At 50.9% G+C, this 16,697-nt stretch overlaps 7 protein-coding genes across 7 annotated transcripts; 3 read left to right on the forward strand and 4 right to left on the reverse strand.

Annotated features, from left to right (window-relative positions):
* Positions 1–1,183: 1,183 nt before the first annotated feature.
* On the forward strand, positions 1,184–3,477 carry AUEXF2481DRAFT_48740 (uncharacterized protein; the record flags this gene model as incomplete). The annotated part of the gene is made up of 2 exons (XM_013483462.1): positions 1,184–2,560; positions 2,611–3,477. 2 exons carry the CDS (start codon positions 1,184–1,186, stop codon positions 3,475–3,477), a joined length of 2,244 nt encoding a protein of 747 aa, XP_013338916.1.
* A 356-nt stretch (positions 3,478–3,833) lies between these two features.
* On the reverse strand, positions 3,834–5,009 carry AUEXF2481DRAFT_83967 (uncharacterized protein). The gene is made up of 2 exons (XM_013483475.1): positions 4,384–5,009; positions 3,834–4,334 (listed from the first exon to the last, which is right to left on the reverse strand). The coding sequence occupies exons 1-2, from the start codon at positions 4,942–4,944 to the stop codon at positions 4,206–4,208; spliced, it is 690 nt and encodes a 229-aa protein (XP_013338929.1). The 5' UTR covers positions 4,945–5,009; the 3' UTR covers positions 3,834–4,205.
* Positions 5,010–5,203: 194 nt separating this feature from the next.
* On the forward strand, positions 5,204–6,324 carry AUEXF2481DRAFT_9448 (uncharacterized protein; the record flags this gene model as incomplete). Its single annotated transcript, XM_013483445.1, has 3 exons — positions 5,204–5,266; positions 5,318–5,662; positions 5,713–6,324. 3 exons carry the CDS (start codon positions 5,204–5,206, stop codon positions 6,322–6,324), a joined length of 1,020 nt encoding a protein of 339 aa, XP_013338899.1.
* Positions 6,325–7,379: 1,055 nt separating this feature from the next.
* AUEXF2481DRAFT_71369 (uncharacterized protein) lies at positions 7,380–9,418 on the forward strand (the record flags this gene model as incomplete). Its single annotated transcript, XM_013483468.1, has 4 exons — positions 7,380–7,808; positions 7,864–8,023; positions 8,072–8,728; positions 8,790–9,418. 4 exons carry the CDS (start codon positions 7,380–7,382, stop codon positions 9,416–9,418), a joined length of 1,875 nt encoding a protein of 624 aa, XP_013338922.1.
* An 829-nt stretch (positions 9,419–10,247) lies between these two features.
* AUEXF2481DRAFT_570375 (uncharacterized protein) lies at positions 10,248–12,096 on the reverse strand. The gene has a single exon (XM_013483486.1). It carries the CDS (start codon positions 11,967–11,969, stop codon positions 10,308–10,310), a length of 1,662 nt encoding a protein of 553 aa, XP_013338940.1. The 5' UTR covers positions 11,970–12,096; the 3' UTR covers positions 10,248–10,307.
* A 110-nt stretch (positions 12,097–12,206) lies between these two features.
* Positions 12,207–13,157, reverse strand: AUEXF2481DRAFT_9451 (uncharacterized protein; the record flags this gene model as incomplete). The annotated part of the gene is made up of 3 exons (XM_013483446.1): positions 12,207–12,709; positions 12,769–12,948; positions 13,001–13,157. 3 exons carry the CDS (start codon positions 13,155–13,157, stop codon positions 12,207–12,209), a joined length of 840 nt encoding a protein of 279 aa, XP_013338900.1.
* A 1,052-nt stretch (positions 13,158–14,209) lies between these two features.
* On the reverse strand, positions 14,210–16,506 carry AUEXF2481DRAFT_71377 (uncharacterized protein; the record flags this gene model as incomplete). Its single annotated transcript, XM_013483469.1, has 3 exons — positions 14,210–15,286; positions 15,336–16,354; positions 16,410–16,506. 3 exons carry the CDS (start codon positions 16,504–16,506, stop codon positions 14,210–14,212), a joined length of 2,193 nt encoding a protein of 730 aa, XP_013338923.1.
* Positions 16,507–16,697: the final 191 nt, after the last annotated feature.

Here is a 16,697-nt window from a genome sequence, read left to right on the forward strand (position 1 = left end):
GACATTTTATGATAAGCACGATTTGCTTTCCTGACTGCCTGGGTGTTGGTTGATGTGAGACTATGACTGTGATTATATCGAGTGCGGATTCTAGATACGTTGGTGTCGAGCAAGTGTGTATAGATCTTGAAGGTCAAGTTGCTATTCGCGGATGTAGGACACAGAAGTCGAGCGGGACAAGTATGAGTATCAAGAATTCAGATTTGGCTGTGTAAGATCACTGGAGGGACCATAGAAGCCGAAAATTAACAGTGTATTTACTGTGTCATCTCCCGAACAAGCACTCGTTTATGTTGAACAGCCTCGCATCGCTGCAGACTTGTTTATGTGGCGAGTGGCTACGAGAGAGCAATCGTTGTAGGTGCAGCCTGGGGGAGTTTCATGAGCCGACCACCAACGGAAGTAACAAAACTATCCAGTCATCCAAAACCATGTTCTGTCAGATGTTGCGAGAGGATGTCACCGTCGTCATTATCCCCGGAATCGAGACCGCGACCGCCGCCAAGAAATCGATAGCTTGCAACACGTGGGCACTTTTATTCCAAGATTATGCAAGCCATCCCGCAACAATAATCCTGTTTATTCGCAGGCATCCACAAAAAAGTCACGCCGGTTCAGATAACAGGGCAATTTCCTGGACTCGTGTCCTTTGGGCTTGACTTTACTCTCTTCTTCTCAAGTCGAGATAGCAACACTTTTCGCAACACGTCGAGGAAGGAACGATCTCGCCAAGCCCCTGACAGACAGCTTTGTGCACGGAAGCCGTTCGATCTTGAAATCTGGCACCTCGTCACACGTTCACCAAAGCTACTCACTCTCGCGATTGTCTCGACCACTGGTGAAGAGCTGTCAAGAGGTTCATCATGACCCATCGCGACTCGCCCAAGCTGCAGGGCATCTTGAAAAATGACGACAATGCTCAGACTGCTCAGAACGGTCAGGCAGTCTCGCCGTCGACGTTGCTCAACATCCGCCATGCGCAATCGCCTCGAGAAGGTCCCAAATGTACGTATCTCGTCTCTTTGCCCGCGCATATAGATGCGAACCTCTGTGCAACGCTACGTCGACTTTACTTCCAATACCACCCATTGCGACATCCTGCCGGCTTTTACTGCCATCATCTCAGATTGCTTATCATGTGACAGCTGTTTCCATTGATCCCTATGCAGAGACCATCTCACCAATGATGCTCGGGAAGGAGAAGGATGTTGATGATCTTGAACTCGATAGAGTGTCTAGTGGGCCTCGTGCTTTCAAGGCCAAAGGTCCCAACTCCAAGCGACTGTCAGGAAGACGCGCGCGTAATGCATCCGTCACCTCCCTGCCAAGCCTTGACCCATCCGAAGGTGAGAAGGATGAGGAGCATCATTTGTTCAGTGGTGGACTTGTCGGTCAAATAACTGCATGGCTCCGTGAGGAGAGAAAGAAACGTGATGCGCGTAAGACTCGCAAAACTAACGAAAGTGATTCTCACGGAATCACATCTGGTGTTGAGATTGCTTCACGCTCCCGCCGTCGTAGCTCTGGCGAAAGTGTTGATCTCAGCAGACTGGAGCAGATCTTGAAGGAGAGCATTCATTTCGACAAGCCTCGTAAACCATCACTCGTGCACCCAAGCATCCGAAAGCGCCCTTCACTCAAGACGTTGCACAAGAACTCATCCAACGCCGGTCAATCTTCCGATACTGAGTACCACGATGGCGATGCTCTCGTTCCTTCTGCTGAAGCGTGGCTTGATAACACAAAGACACTTGCCAGTGCAGGAGGCGGCGCAGACCCAGCAGAGTCGACTGAGAGTCTTGGTCTTGGTACTCGTCAAGCTTGGTCATCATTCAAGTACGAGATTGTTCGTCTTACGCATACCCTTCGCATCAAGGGATGGCGTCGTGTACCTATGGACATGAGTAACGAGTGTACTGTTGAGAGACTCAGTGGCGCTCTCACCAATGCCGTCTATGTCGTCTCTCCTCCAAAGACATTGCCTCCCCGACCCACAAGCGCCGATGGACAACAACCCGTGCAACGTCCTCCTCCAGCCAAACTTCTCCTCCGTATCTACGGGCCTCAGGTCGAACATCTGATCGACCGCGAATCTGAGCTGCAAATTCTCCGCCGTCTGGCCCGCAAGCGTATAGGACCTCGCATGCTGGGTACATTCAGCAATGGCCGTTTCGAAGAGTACTTCCACGCAAAGGCACTAGACCCCCAGGACCTGCGCAATGCAGACACGTCCAAGCAAATTGCCAAGCGTATGCGTGAGCTTCACGAAGGCATTGATCTGCTCGAACGTGAGCGGGACGAAGGCGCTTTTGTCTGGCAAAACTGGGACAAGTGGTTCCAACGTGTTCAAGATGTCACCATGTGGCTTGACAGTGAGGTGCTCAAGCAACAGCAGAGCAGCAAGTCTGATCAAGTTGATGGATGGCAGACTCGTGGCTTTGTCTGCGGTACTGAATGGGCTGTCTTTAAGAGGACTGTGCAGAAGTATCGCGAGTGGCTGGAAGCACAATATACTGAGCCTGGTCAACTTCGCTCTCGCTACGTCTTTGCCCACAATGATGTAAGTCCCGTGTCCCTCCACTCCCTTGTTCACTACTTACAAATCTCCAGACTCAATACGGCAACATCCTCCGCCTCCTCCCCTCTGGTACCTCACCCCTCCTCCTCCCGGCAAACACCCACAAACAACTCATCGTCATCGACTTTGAATACTCAAACGCAAACACCCCCGGTCTCGAATTTGCAAACCACTTTACAGAATGGTGCTACAACTACCACGACGAAAAAGCCGCCTGGCTCTGCAACACCGCCCTCTACCCCACCCCAGAGGAGCAAGACCGTTTCCTCCGCGCCTATGTCCGTCATCGTCCTCAATTCAACGCTCCCACCCCCAACCTCGGTCCTGCAGATACGGAGGAGAAGAAAAAGCGTCCTCAGGGTCCCACAAGCAGTATATCAAACTTTATGCTCGATGCCAGAGGTCCACCCGAATCCCCCGCTGTTATGGAAAAAGTGAATAAAGACTATCAAGACAGGGAAGATGCGCAAGTGCAGAGTCTCCTTGCAGAGACCAAAATGTGGCGATTGGCTAATTCGGCACAATGGGTGGCTTGGGGCATCGTGCAAGCCAAAGTGCCGGGATTACCTGATGCTACTACTACTACATCTGCTTCTTCCATCCCATTGTCTGAAACCCCGGATACTTTGACACCTACTACAGAAGACAACAACGATGCTCAGCCATTCTCGTCTGATCCATTGAGTCAAGAATCTCAAGCTTTGCAACAGGATATCCACGATAAACGACCCGATCCCAATGAAGAAGATGATGAAGCCGCGGAAGAGGAATTCGATTACCTGGCTTATGCGAGGGATAGAGCAATGTTCTTTTGGGGTGATGCTGTGGAATTGGGGCTGATTGATATTAACGAATTGCCGGAGGATGTTAGGTTGGGATTGAAGAGGGTTGGTCGTTAAGGAAAGGGAGGTTTTTTTTTGTTGGGGAGAGATGGAGGAATAAGGACTTGTTTGCTGCTGATGGAGGAGAGAGAGGAGAGGAGAGGATGAGAGGATTTTTGCTGTGGCGCTTTGCTTGTGCATGAATAGTTGAGATTTGCTGCATGGACATGGGAGCTTTTCTGGCTTTTGGCTCTCAGATGGAAATGAAACATGTCGATGAGAAAATATAGAAAATTCACAAATGAGCTTTTTTCTGTGCCATCCAAGCTGTTGTTTCTTCTTGTCTCTTCTCTTCATATTACTTCTCCGCGATCACATCTGCACAAAGCAAGGCAAGGATGGTGTTGGTTGGCAATGTTGATTTCTTGGGGGGGATATTGGAGCTATTTTGCTTTTAGTAAGCTATTGGAAGTTTTGACAAGGAAGCAATGGGGCATGAAAACTGGGCTGGTTCTTGGATCAAGTGGATGCCGGAATGAAGCAAATGAGGTACATCATGGTGGCTTTCGTCATTCGTTCTTGTAGCAGTATCTTCTTGGCTGATCATGGCGCTCTTTGATCTGAGAGGTAGTTCGAGAAGACATGACACACGAGTTGAATCGTCTGGACGTTCGCCTCTGAGCGCTTTGCGGTTATGATAACTACTTGCAGCGACAGAAGTACCGAGGAAGAAAATCGAGGAGACTTCTTCAGAGCACCAAGATATCTCAATCTTGTAAGCAGAGGCAATATTCGTCGCACTCGTCTCACTCATCCTCTCCCTCTTGCTTGATGACCTCGTCACGTTCGCCTTCTGACTCCTCCCTAACTTCATCCTTCATCTTTCGCTTCAGTCTGCTTTGCGGTTGCCCTCCTGCACTCAACCAAGGTGTAATCTATACAATATTCAGCGCGATGATACGCTGACATATGCAAGCCACTAACCTTATATTCGAGTTCTTCCGCATAAACAATTCGAGTAGCTTGACCTTGATAACCCTGACGGCGAGGATGAGTCTTGAGAGCCCCTGCCTTTGTACCTTCTTGAACCAGTATGTCGAGACTCGAGTCATCCCAGCGAAGGCGGTCAAAGAACTGCACAATTATACTTCCCACGATCAAGGCTCGGTTGTTACCAAGAAGGCGGCGAAAAGCGTTTGGATCCGAAACAAAGCGAGCCAGACGACTGTTAATATTCCAATCATGGGGAAGTGAGTCAGTGTACAGGCTGGACAAAGATTGACAGACTCGAGTCAGTGCGACAATGTCTGTGATGTCAAGATAACTGCGCACAAGGTCGGAGACACGCGGGTGTGCATTTCTGTCAGTAAGCAGCGTGACGAGCGAGCTTTCATTCTGAGAGGAGGATCTATCAAGCGTCTCAAGATTGTCTTCATCTTCTGTCTTGATTCGAACGTGTACGGGAAGTATGACTTTGGACGAAGGTCTTTTACGCTTCAGGGTAACCTGTTCTTGAGGCACTCTGAAAGCACCACGACGGACCATGATGAGATTTAAGTAAAATATGGTCGAGTGTCAGATCAAGTTGATTGATCCGACTGCGAGTGATTTGATATCGCGAGTGGATGTGGTGAAGGGAAGCCGTGGCGGTTGTCAAGGTCGAGGAAGGTGATGCCGAACTAGTCCAGATTAGGAAGGGGGTTCTGGTCGGCGTTTCCCGAGGCAAGTCGGGGATTGTTTACACTTTGATGGACATGCGCCGGCGACGTTCCTTCCACAACAAGACGACAAGTGAAGTTCCGAGATGGCGACGAGTGATCAGATCAAGAATGCGCTGCTGACAGAACACTTCCGATACACTCCACTGGTAGGTGCGCGCCTCCAATCGCTTGACTCGTTCTTTGTTGACAATTAGCAGACGCTCCTCGACGACATCATCAACACGGTCAACGAACTCGTCTTCCAAGCAGTCAACGAAATTGAGACGGCGCTTCTCAACGTACCGAAAGAACAGCTCGGCTTCTCTACACCAGCGCCGGCGCAACACAACGGAGCAGACGACAACAATGGCGAAGACGCGTCAGAGCAGGCCTCGCGGACGGAGATTGAGGCTGGAATCGTCAAGCTGGAGAGTTTGTTGAACTCTACCATCGACAAGAACTTTGACAAGCTCGAGATTTACACGTTGCGCAATCTCTTGACCGTCTCGAATGCAAAAGAGGATGAGGGGCTAGAGAACTGGATAGTCCTGGATCACTACAAGGTGTGTACTCTTTACATCTACCCTAGATGCGCACATCTGACATAGTACAGAACCTTCAGCCACCCTCGGCAGACGACAATGCGCCCACGCCCGAATCAGTCCAACGCCTGCGCCGCAAAGTACAAGAGACGGAGAAACTGCAATCGGCACTGAAAGCAGAAGCCGCACAGAACGAAGCCTTGCTCGCACAACTACGACCGCTCATGTTAGCTCCGCCAGCTACACCGACTTCCTTCAAGCCCGATCAAGACACGCCACAGCAATCACAAAACCCATCCTTCTCCTTCCTCACTAATACGCCGTCGGCAGCAACACTTGGAGTCGGATCGGAAAAACATGCCAATTCGCTTGCGCAAAACACCAGCTTTGTCTATTCGCAGATTCCAGCCCTCCGAGAAATCGTCACGACCTTGCGCGCCCACCTGGCGACACTGTCTGCGAAGAACATGGCAGCCACAGTCGACCAGTCCACAGAAGCAAGACACGCATACATTGAGAGCCAGACTCGTCGCGCTCTGGGCAGAGTGGGCGTAGATATCACGGCAGCACCAGACGCCGAATCATTAGGCAGACGCGTAGGTGGGGATGAAGCAAGAGCTTTGGAAGGCATTGTTGCTGCCATGACGGCGCAAAATCAGGCTTCGGACAAGATGCAAGAGTGACTTTTGCAAAGCATCAGAGCAGAATACGAGAAATGACCAAAATATGGACACTGGGCCTCGGCGTTATGGCTACAGGATTATTACGATACCCACCTTGTATGCACAAGAGAAGCCATCATGGCAATCTCCACGACATGGTCTTTACCAACGATTGAAGACGCGTAAAACTACTGTGAAACACTGTTTCCGAGTCACACGATGCCACCTGTTGAGGCACGTTGCTCTGCCGGACGCCAGAATGGTATTGACGAGAGTGAAACTGTGTCGTGCTCATCACCCTGGCGATAAATCTCCATTGTCGCCAAAGTCCACTTCGGATGAGACAGCTTTCTTGTTTAACACGAGATCACAAGTACTTCCCACTCTCAAGTTGTGAGCCTGTCATGCCAGCATGCCTAGTGTGTGGAGTGCGCGTCGGCCTTGGTTGACCCAAAGCGGGCTGCAAGGAGTAGACCGAGGATCTACATTTCGCCCAGTAGAAGCACCGTATCTTCACGAGGTCGGTCTGAGCCTCGCGATCGTCTTGCTAAGCGACATGTGTTCAGCTCACCAAGTCGGCATGTTCATCTGCCGTTATCAATCCTTGCCTCTTCATAGTTTATGTGTTTAGCCCCGCCATGTGGTATTTTGTCTTTGCTCAAGCTCTGGGATGGAAAGCTTGCCATGCCAAGAAACACGACTCAGCCAATGACGCCTATCAGAGCAGCACGTTGTACTCAAGGTAGCCTCGCAACACCGACAAGTCTTCCCGCCTTCATCCACAACATCTGCCTACCTGTCCCGCAGCCTTGTCAAAAAAGGCAGGCCGGATAGCTGCACAGTGCAACATGTCAAATGGAACACTGCTCATTGGCTTCGGCAATGCACCCGCGTCGTCAGTGGCATATTCGACATGGTGCGGGTCCCAGCACTGAGCACGATGCTATTGATGAATCCTTGATCAATTGTAGTCCTATCTCGGAGCTCGCAAAGGTACAAAGACAGCTCGGATCCCCGTTGTAAAGATTTGAAAGAAAGGTAGGAGCTATTCAATTGGCTTTCCCTTCACACTCATCATGCGTTCCGTCATCTCATTGCTCGCCTTTTCATCGTCTGCTCTTGCGAGCTGGACCCAGAACTTGAACTACCGCAGTCCTTCTGATCACCATCCTGGACTTGGTATCTCTCTTCACAAGGTCAACAAGCGCAATGTGCCTGGCACTCAGTACACGGCTTCTCAGCTGAACTTCACTCATGGTGTTGCTTCTGGTGACCCATACTCGGACTCTGTCATTCTGTGGACTCGTGTAGCTCCCATGTTTGACAATGTCAACGACAACACCACCGTCTCTGGTTATGCGCCTTTGTATGGCCATGGCGCTAACTTGACTGCCAGTACTGCTCCTGTTTGTGTGCAGTACAAGGTGGCCAAGTCTGCCAACTTTACACATGTCGAGAGCAGTGGCACCGTCTACACTTCGTCTGACATCGATTACACTGTCAAGGTGAGGACTGAGTATCTAATGAGAGATCGATCACCCGCTAATCTCCTACCGCCAGGTTGAGGCCAAGAACCTGACTGCCTTCACTCGCTACTACTACCAGTTCAATGTTTGCGGATCCAACAAGACCAGTCCTCTTGGCCGTACCAAGACTGCTCCTGATGCCAATGACTACACTGCCGAGGTTGGACTTGCTGTCTACTCGTGCAGCAACTTCCGTACGCCAATACCCCTTTCCCACCTCAACAGCGACTAACACCACACAGCCTTCGGATTCTTCAACGCCTACGGAAATCCTGTGCGCAAGGACTCTGTCGACTATGTCATTCACCTCGGTGACTACATCTATGAATATGCTGGCGACGGTGATTATGGCTACGGCTACAGCATCAACCGCATCCCCAAGCCCGAACGTATCATCACCACCCTCTACGACTACCGCGAGCGCCTCGCTACCTACCGTACCGATCTCGATCTCCTCGCTTCCCACCAGAACTTCCCTTGGATTCCTGTTTGGGACGACCACGAGGTTTCGGACAACACATACCGTGATGGTGCTTCAGAGCTCAACAACACCGAGGCCTCGTTCATCAGCGATGGCGGTGTTTCAGTTGATCAGAGAAAGATGAATGCTGTCAGAGCTTACTTTGAATGGATGCCTATCCGTCAAGTCGAGATGGATGACAACCTTCGTATCTGGAGAAGCTTCAGCATTGGCAGTTTGTTTGACTTGGTCATGCTTGATACTCGTCAGTACGACAGATCTATCACTGATCTCTACTGGAACACCGACTACGTCCACGACATTAGCAATGACGCTGGAAGAAGTATGATGGGCAGCAGACAAGAGAACTGGTTCTACAACCAGCTGACTCAATCTGCCAACCGTGGTACTGCCTGGCGTCTGATTGGTTCGCAGACTGGTAAGGGATATCCATTTTCTCTCCCCCGATTGACTGAACTTGTAACTAAATCATCATCCAGTCTTCTCCCGTGTCAACGAGTCCGCCGCTTACGGCAACACCAACCCCCTCGACTACGACGCCTGGGACGGCTACCAAGCAAACCGCAACCGCACCCTCTCCCACCTCTACAACAACGGCATCGGCAACAACATCGTCATGTCCGGCGACTCCCACGCCTCCTGGGTCTCTGACCTCGTCTGGCTCGACCACGAACACTACAACTCCTCCACCGGCAACAACAGCATCGGTGTCGAATTCGCCGGCTCCGCAGTCTCCTCCCCTTGCCCCTACGGCCAAAACATCACTCTCCAACAAGCCAACAATTACTCCTCCTGGTTGGTCCACGCGAACGAAGAGTTGCAATGGCAAGACCTTTACTACAGAGGTTACTTTGAACTTCACGTCGCTTATGATCAAGTCACGGCAAATTACTTTGGCATGCCCACTATTATCAACAGAAACCCTGATGAAATCTCTCTGGCCAATTTCACCGTCAAATCTGGTGCTAACAAATTGCAACGCCCTGTTGCTGGTGGACTTGTTGAATCTGGAGCGTTGAAGTTGGGTCAGGTCAAGCAGACTAATGCTACCAATAACACAGAAACTGGTGTTTGGTTTGTTAGTCAGGCTAATGTGGAGGACATCTGAAAGTGCTTTTTCCATACAAAAATTTGGCGCTTTTTTTCTGATGAAGCTTAGATAAGGGATGATCTTATTATGGGCCTTCTGATTCCACCCTTTCCACTTACGATCGCTCAGCTATGTAGAACCCATGGGGAAGGGCTGCTTATCTAAAATCAACATAAGAAGACCTTATAATTCAATTCTGCTTTAATCAGAGCACAAAAAAGTCAACGCCCGCGAATTGTCCTTACGCTCGCTGGCCAGAACATACTAAAACAGTATAAGAACCCCCTTCACACCTGTTTTTCCACGCGCAAACCCCTCACGATCGCACGTACTTCCGGGCATCTTGTACCTACTACTTATCATCCTTAGCCCAAAAGCCGGGCGTTGTTATAATAGATAGTAGTTTTTTTCTCCCTCTCCCTAGACTCCCACCCCGGAAAAAGAAGCGAAAAAAACGTAAAAAAAAGATTAGAAAAGAGAAGATACAATATAGGGGTAGCTTAACTATATACAAGGCATCGAGAATAAATGGAGGGCAATAAAACAATAAAGCTCTACAATTTGAAACTGGGGTCATCCGAAGCTAATTACAACAGCATTTTTAACCCCCTTTTTTCCTAAAAAAAAAACAAAGTCTTTAGCAGCGGACAAGCGGAATATTACAAGTTAGGCACCTTAAGCCTACTGCTTCGCAATCAGGAGACGTTTCGCCGTACTAGCAGCCAGCTCTTGGAGCTTTCCGTGGAGGAATGAGCAGAATCTTTTCTTTGCGTTTCTATCTCAATGATGCTCTTCGATAAAAGCTGAAAACTGTTGTAAACCTCATAGGCGTCATATGCTTCATACATCTTTACTACATCTTTGACCAAAAAGTCATCTCATTTTTTTACTTGACCAATTTATACTGCTACTCCATTTTTGCTATACCTCTTAATCTCTTCAATCTCCCTTCTTTCTGCAATAACTGAACATGATACCTGCACTCCGTTTCCCTTCCAAAGCGGCCTTGTAGTCCTGTTTGACGATCGTTGTCCTTCTTCCCTTGTCCCTCGCCGACCTTGGTCTTCCCTGCAACTTTGCGAGGCCATGGACCGGGAAAGCGAGCGGCCAGGAACGCCGGCTCTAGTACAGCAGTGCACGTCTTTCCCAACCGCGCAATCGCCGCAGAGGCATCAGGACCAGACTCAGAGCTCAACATGCAGATAAACTCCTTGCTTCTCGCAATCCACAGCTCATCGTCTTGAAGCTGTAACTTTTGTCTCAACTCTTCAACAACAGTCTCCACTTTTTGTCCAGCTTGTATGCTGTGAAAGAATAGGGAGATGCAGACAGGACAAGCAAACGAGTCGTCTAATCCCCTGTAGCCTCTGACAAATCCCATTGCATTGAGTCTTGCACTCTCGTACGTGGCACCTTCATCTCCACAATTCCTGGCACAGACTTCTGATCGTAGAGTCACGATTAAATGGCCGCAAGAAAGTCGATGCGTCAGAGCTCCTGCAGTACAAGAAGGCGTGATATGCGTCTTTGAAATATGTGGATGTAGAGTCGATGGTGAAGGAGGCAGAGCCGTGGGAGGGGAGAGATGGCGTTTGTGTTTGAATGGCGAAAGAATTGGAGTCTTGGAGGTGTTACGGAGGGCTAATGAGGAGATGGGTGTCAGGGTTGAGGTCTTGAAGTGGTTGTTGTTGGTGGAAGTTGGGGAGGTAGGAGAGAATGAGTCGTGTTTCTTTGTCGAGGAGGCTGATATTAGGTTGGCTGTTGGCGTGGAGGTGGTGGGCGATATGATTGATGTTGACCAAGGGCTCTTTGGCAAGGATGCCGTGGGCCCTGTGAGTGATGAGGAGGCTCGAGGTGAAGAGACAGCGAAACTCAATCCCAAGCCACGAGGCGGTCGTGTCAGTCCAACTGTCCTTGATTGTCCAGACTCATTCGAGACGGCGGTTCTCCGCCTGGGTAGCCCAGAAGGCGTCTCAATCTCTTCTCCATTCCAATCAACCTCGCCCACAGATGGCGAAGGAATCTCAACCACACTCCCATTTGTAACTCTTGTTCCAGCCGGCGTAGGAGGAGTAAGTTGCACACCCACATCTCCCTCCCTCCTCACTCCCCTCGCCAAAACCAAAGCTGACTTCCTCCTCCTCGCAGAAGCCAGGAATGTTGGGACCGGAATACTCGTAGGCGAACACGCTTTCCCCGGCGGTGCTATCCACTCAGGCTTCCCAGTCGACGCCGTGGAAGATGACGGCGAAGCTTTGCGAACTCGTGGTGGGCTGGAAGCGGTGCTGTCACGCCAAAGTGACAATGCTGATGAGGAAGTTGGTGATGGAGCGGCTCTAGGCGAGTGTGTCGATGAAGGTCTGTTTGCAGGTGGCTTCGGGCGAGCAGGTGGAGAGGTGAATTTTGTGTTGTTGTTGTTCTTTGCCTTTGCGGCCGGCAGCGTCATGATCGTGGCTTCCTGTCTGTGTTTTCTGTTATTGACGGCGAGGTGAGGCGGAGGTATCCTTTTGAAGCAGTGTTCAGCGTCGTAAAGGTGATAGAACGAGTTTGCAGATGCATGGTAAGACATGTGAATGTCTCAATACATGTCTCGTGCGTTGTTGTATCTTTTTGTTCTATGTTTTAGCGGAAGCCAGAGATTTCACAACAGAATCAGGAAAGCGCGTCTCACGCGACAGCACATGTCAAATGAAAAGTGAAGAAGCCTTGTGGTGGAAATGGAAATTTGTTTGAACATATCTGAAACATGAATTACTTATGTCGGGCATGTATACCCCTGCTTCATACTCGTACAGTCTTGATACATCTAAGCGTGCTTGCTGTTCTCGCCATGGCTGTCCTTCTTGTCCTTGCGGAAGATCTTGCCGGACAGATCCAGAACGGGAAGAGGGCAAGGGATGCCAACGGCAGCACAGGCGGTGAGGATGGCCAAGTACCAACCACTGACCAGACCCAACCAACCGAAACCACCACCGATCTTAAGCAAGGTCTCGATGTGATTAAGACCAGCAAGATCGGTGACAGAGGGAATAGCAAAGTGTGCCGCAGCGATGAAGGAGAACAGCATAATCAAGCCGAAGAAGGTGAGGACGAAGAAGACGTTGACGCGGAAGGTGGCGACAAAGAAGACGAATGAGACCAGTACCATGACGATGTTGTGGAATCCTTGCGACGAGTTCCATGCGGCTCCGGCGATACCGAGACCGCCGCCCGCCTGGAAGGCTGAGATCTGGTTGAAGAAAGGATCTTGAGCATAGGCAAGACTGATCCAGTGGGCGCCGTAGATGATGAAGACGGCCATGGGGAAAGCTGAAGAATGATGTTAGCCTCCTGCCGATTGTAGCCACACGAGTTTGGTTGATACATACTATTTCCAATTATGAACTCAGCAATGCCGGCAAGGACCATGGCAATACCGCCAAAGGCGTAGTAGTCACCATCGAGACCGACGAGACTGGTGGTAGTGGCGCCTCGGAAACCGCAGAGTGTGAGGATAGTGGATGTGTATGGGATCAAAAAGCCGAGCAGGCCGAGCAACGTGGGGTTACCTGCGCTACTGTTAGAGAAAATTCAAAAACATGTACTCGGTTGGCAACATACCGAATCGCTTGGAGTAGTCTCCACGTCTGGGACCTTCGGGCTGGAAGAACAGTCTCTCGTATTGCTCAGGAGTGAGGGCGACAGTCATCTGACGGCTCAAGGGAGAGCCATTGCCACTGTTGTTGTCCTCTGTCATGCTGTGATCGATCTTCTCCATTGTTGATAGTCTAGTCTAGTGTTGGCGTAGGGGTATGTGGTGAAGGATTTGGGGAATGGTCGTTGGTTGAGAGGTATGAGTAAGGACACGATGCAAGGAAACGATCCTGCAGACCAACGCCCTCCTACTTATACACCATCAGGATTCCCCTTCCGAAGGACTTTCCTGGTAGAGTACTAGTCGATAGTGCCCCAAGCGTCACCCCAGACACAAAGAAGCTAAACCCCGGATCATCCGCACTCCCCCACATGGGGCGATTTCCCTATAAAATTACCCCGGAGGGAAGCGCTAGAGTAGGCGATGGTGCATTGGTGCGATTGACGGGTGACCAACGTTGAACGCGGCTTGAAGGTTGCATGATCTATCAGGGGTGATGTGTCTGTACGAACAGGTACGAAGGCGTCTGGGCTCGATCTGCGGATGTCTTGATGTCGGACGATCGCGTCTTCAACGTCAGTCGTCCAGGTAAATATGAGATGTAATTCTCTGTCGTTATTGCTTCCGTCGCTGTTCGTCTGAAGTGCTGTAAGTCCCAAGATGATTGCTTCTTCATGCACAACATCAGCGATGTCGGTTGCCCCGAAGAGCCGCGGTCAATACACAACAATCAAGGTCATTGCTTCTGTTAGCTTCCCACCATAGCGTGTGATTGAGAAACCAAAAGGGCAGGTGTCGTATCCGTTGTTAGTCAAGGTGCCGAGGCCTGCCAGAGCTTAACCGAGGCTGGGTTTGATATCCCCGCACACACTTTCCAAACCGTTTTGTCTTGATTTCTCTTTGGCGTGTCTTGTCACCGACGCCTCTCAAAGTGTGTTCTGATATTTGTAGCGATTGACCTGGTGACCCGCGAATTGGCTGACGACGCGGCGTTGAAAAGCGTGAAATGGAGCGGGAAAAGTGACTCCGCGGTCACCGCGAACGGCGTCGATGTTGGCTGGTCAAAATGCTTTGCTACGCCCATAAAGCCCTCGGAAAGCTTGGGATGGCTTGGCTGATGTTGAGGCTGTTGGGAAGGTGGTGTCGGATGGAAGTGTACTTTTGATTCCAATTGTTTACGTATCTGCGAAGCCTGGTTGTTCCCATTTCGCCCCTTGCGCACCTTGGCCTGCTGCTGCTACTTTTGCGCCGGCAATTGCAGCATTGCCAGCGGCGACGGTGTGAGCAAGATGTGGAGTGTCACTGCCTCCGCCCATCCAGAATAACATGATAAAGACCAGGAGATGTAAACCTACAACCCAGACGGCAAACAAGTTTCTGCTCGTCCGCGTTGCAAGCACAAGTCTAGAAGCTTGCAAGACGGCCCGTTCTGGTAATGACAGGCGTTGAAAGGCCCGACTACTTTCCTTGCTTCTGAACGCTGCGAAAGGAGATATTGAGCTCTCGTATGCAGACTTGTACCGAGCATCAGCTCCAGGGTTGTTGCGATCAATGGTGATTGTGCTCGGGTTCGTAGAAGAGTACCCAGAGGTTGCGCCGCCTTTTGTGTTGTAACTGTTGACATATCTGCTCTTCTCATACAGAGACAGGTTATCTTTCTGCAAACTTGCAATTTCTGATCGCAGGGAAGATACGAGCGTGTATTGCTCTTGGAGGTTTGTTTCGAGCTCACGAATCTTGACCTTGAAGCGGTCACGCTGAGCCGTGACCATTGGTAGGATGCCAGCATTAGGGGGCTCTGGTCGGAAGGAGTCCAGACCGCGAGGTGATGAGTTCCCGGTGTCGAAGCCAGAGATGATGGAAGAGGTCGGAGAAGTATTGCCTCCACGTCGCATGGAAGCAGCGTAAGAGGACTTTGGGTAGCGAGAGGTGTAGGTGCCAGCTACTGACATTGCTGAAGGGTCAAAGGCATTGCTGGCCTCGTTCTGAGCGTGCAATAGATCCTCTTCGAGCGTTTGGGTCAAGTTGCGCGACTTCTCCAGCTCCATGTTTGTGCTTGAGAGTTCGTCCTGCAGCGACTCGAGACGAGACTGGAGGTCGTTGTGCGAGACGCGCAGAATGGTGAGCTCGTTGGAGAGCTTTTTGTTGCGTGCCAGGAGCAGCTTTTCGAGCGACTCGCCCTTGTCGCTGACAGGGGCCGTGTCTGCCTCAGCGTCAGAGTCGTCTGCATCGCCTGTCGCAAACTCGATAGACTGTGTCTGTTAGTGTCGGCTCGTGTGCAATCAGGCTGTTGGAACATACCTTGAGCATGTCCAGCTCTTGCTTGACCTCGTCATAGTCACTGCACTTGTCCAGCTTACGCTTGATGTTCTCACGATCCTGCTTTAGGGCGTCCAGCTCCCTCTCCAGCGACCTGATGCTCGAATCCCACTTGCCCTTCTCCGAGTCTTTCTCATAGCGTTGTGCGTCGAGCTTACGGAGGAGTTGGGAGTTTTCTGAGCGCAGTCGGAGGAACGAAGGATCATCCTCGACCGAGGTGGTAGTCTGCGACGAGCTATGATTTGCGGTGGACTGGGCGAGGTCCATCCGGAGTTGCTCATTGCGACCTTCAAGCTCAGATAAGCGGAGGTTTGCCTTTTCGAGCTCGTGATTGACGAGGTCCAGTTCTTGTTGTGATGCGCCGAGAGTGCTTGATGTGTCGTCCTCTGCTTTGCCCATGCGTTGCGACACTTCGTAGCTGGCCTTGAGCTCCTTCAGCAGACGGTCCTGGTTCTCGACCTTTTCTTCCAAGCTCTTCTCACGCGCCTCCCAATTGTCTTGCTTCTCCTTTAGCACAGCATCCCATGACGCCTCGACCTCTTTGATCTTTGTATCTTGACTGGTCTGCGACGATTGCCGTGTCGAGCGTTCCTGTTCTAGCTGAGACTCTGCTTCGTCGAGTTGTGCAGTCAATTTCGCGACGGTCGACTGGAGGTGCTTGTTTTCAGACTCCAGCTTAGGAACTACCTCTTGTGCGGTGACGAAAGAGTCGATCGAGGCTTCGAGAAGTGGGTATGGATCGGGAGCTTCTGACAAGGGCGAGTAGATTTGGAGAAAGGCCGACTGAGTCGACTTTGACTGGTTCGAGATGAGATCGATGAAGGACTGGTATGACTTGAGCAGGCCTTTGATCTCGCCCAGCTTGGCAGCATCTTCGAGTTTACGGAAGTCTTTTGTCTTTTGGGCCAGCTCCTTGCGCTGTACTAATGTGTCGCGTTGATGTGTGACGAGATCGGACGCGGCGGTGTCGAGAGTGGAAACGAGCTCGGAGAGACCGACGTCTTGGGAATTGGTCAGTATCTGAAGCAAGTGTACGAGAGGGTGGACGTGTCGTACTCCGCCATGAAGCAACTGCTTGTTGGAACTTGTTCCCCTTGTCGGTGTCGTCCACGGCGCCCTCCACGACCTGAGGCTCTGATGCTTCGGTGGCCATGTCTGCAACCTCTACCGCGTGCAAGATGCCGAGCAGTACCTTCCAGAGATATGTTGGAGCTTATTGTATGCGGAACATATCGTGACTGTTGACAGAGTCGGAAGGTGCCTGGACGGGTTACGTGGAGAGTCTTGGCGCTTTGACATGTGAGAATGACGCTCCGACGCTCCGACGCTCCAGTCGGCCACCTT

Source organism: Aureobasidium subglaciale, assembly GCF_000721755.1.
Source record: "Aureobasidium subglaciale EXF-2481 unplaced genomic scaffold scaffold_42, whole genome shotgun sequence".
NCBI classification, from domain to species: domain Eukaryota; kingdom Fungi; phylum Ascomycota; class Dothideomycetes; order Dothideales; family Saccotheciaceae; genus Aureobasidium; species Aureobasidium subglaciale.

Excerpts from the sequence above, each read along its gene's own strand:
- AUEXF2481DRAFT_83967 (XM_013483475.1), bottom strand. The coding sequence starts at position 4,944 with ATGGTCCGTCGTGGTGCTTTCAGAGTGCCTCAAGAACAGGTTACCCTG. Across the intron at positions 4,335-4,383 it reads CGGAAGAACTCGAATATAAG|ATTACACCTTGGTTGAGTGC; the intron begins GTTAGTGGCTTG and ends AATATTGTATAG.
- AUEXF2481DRAFT_570375 (XM_013483486.1), bottom strand. The coding sequence starts at position 11,969 with ATGTCTTACCATGCATCTGCAAACTCGTTCTATCACCTTTACGACGCT.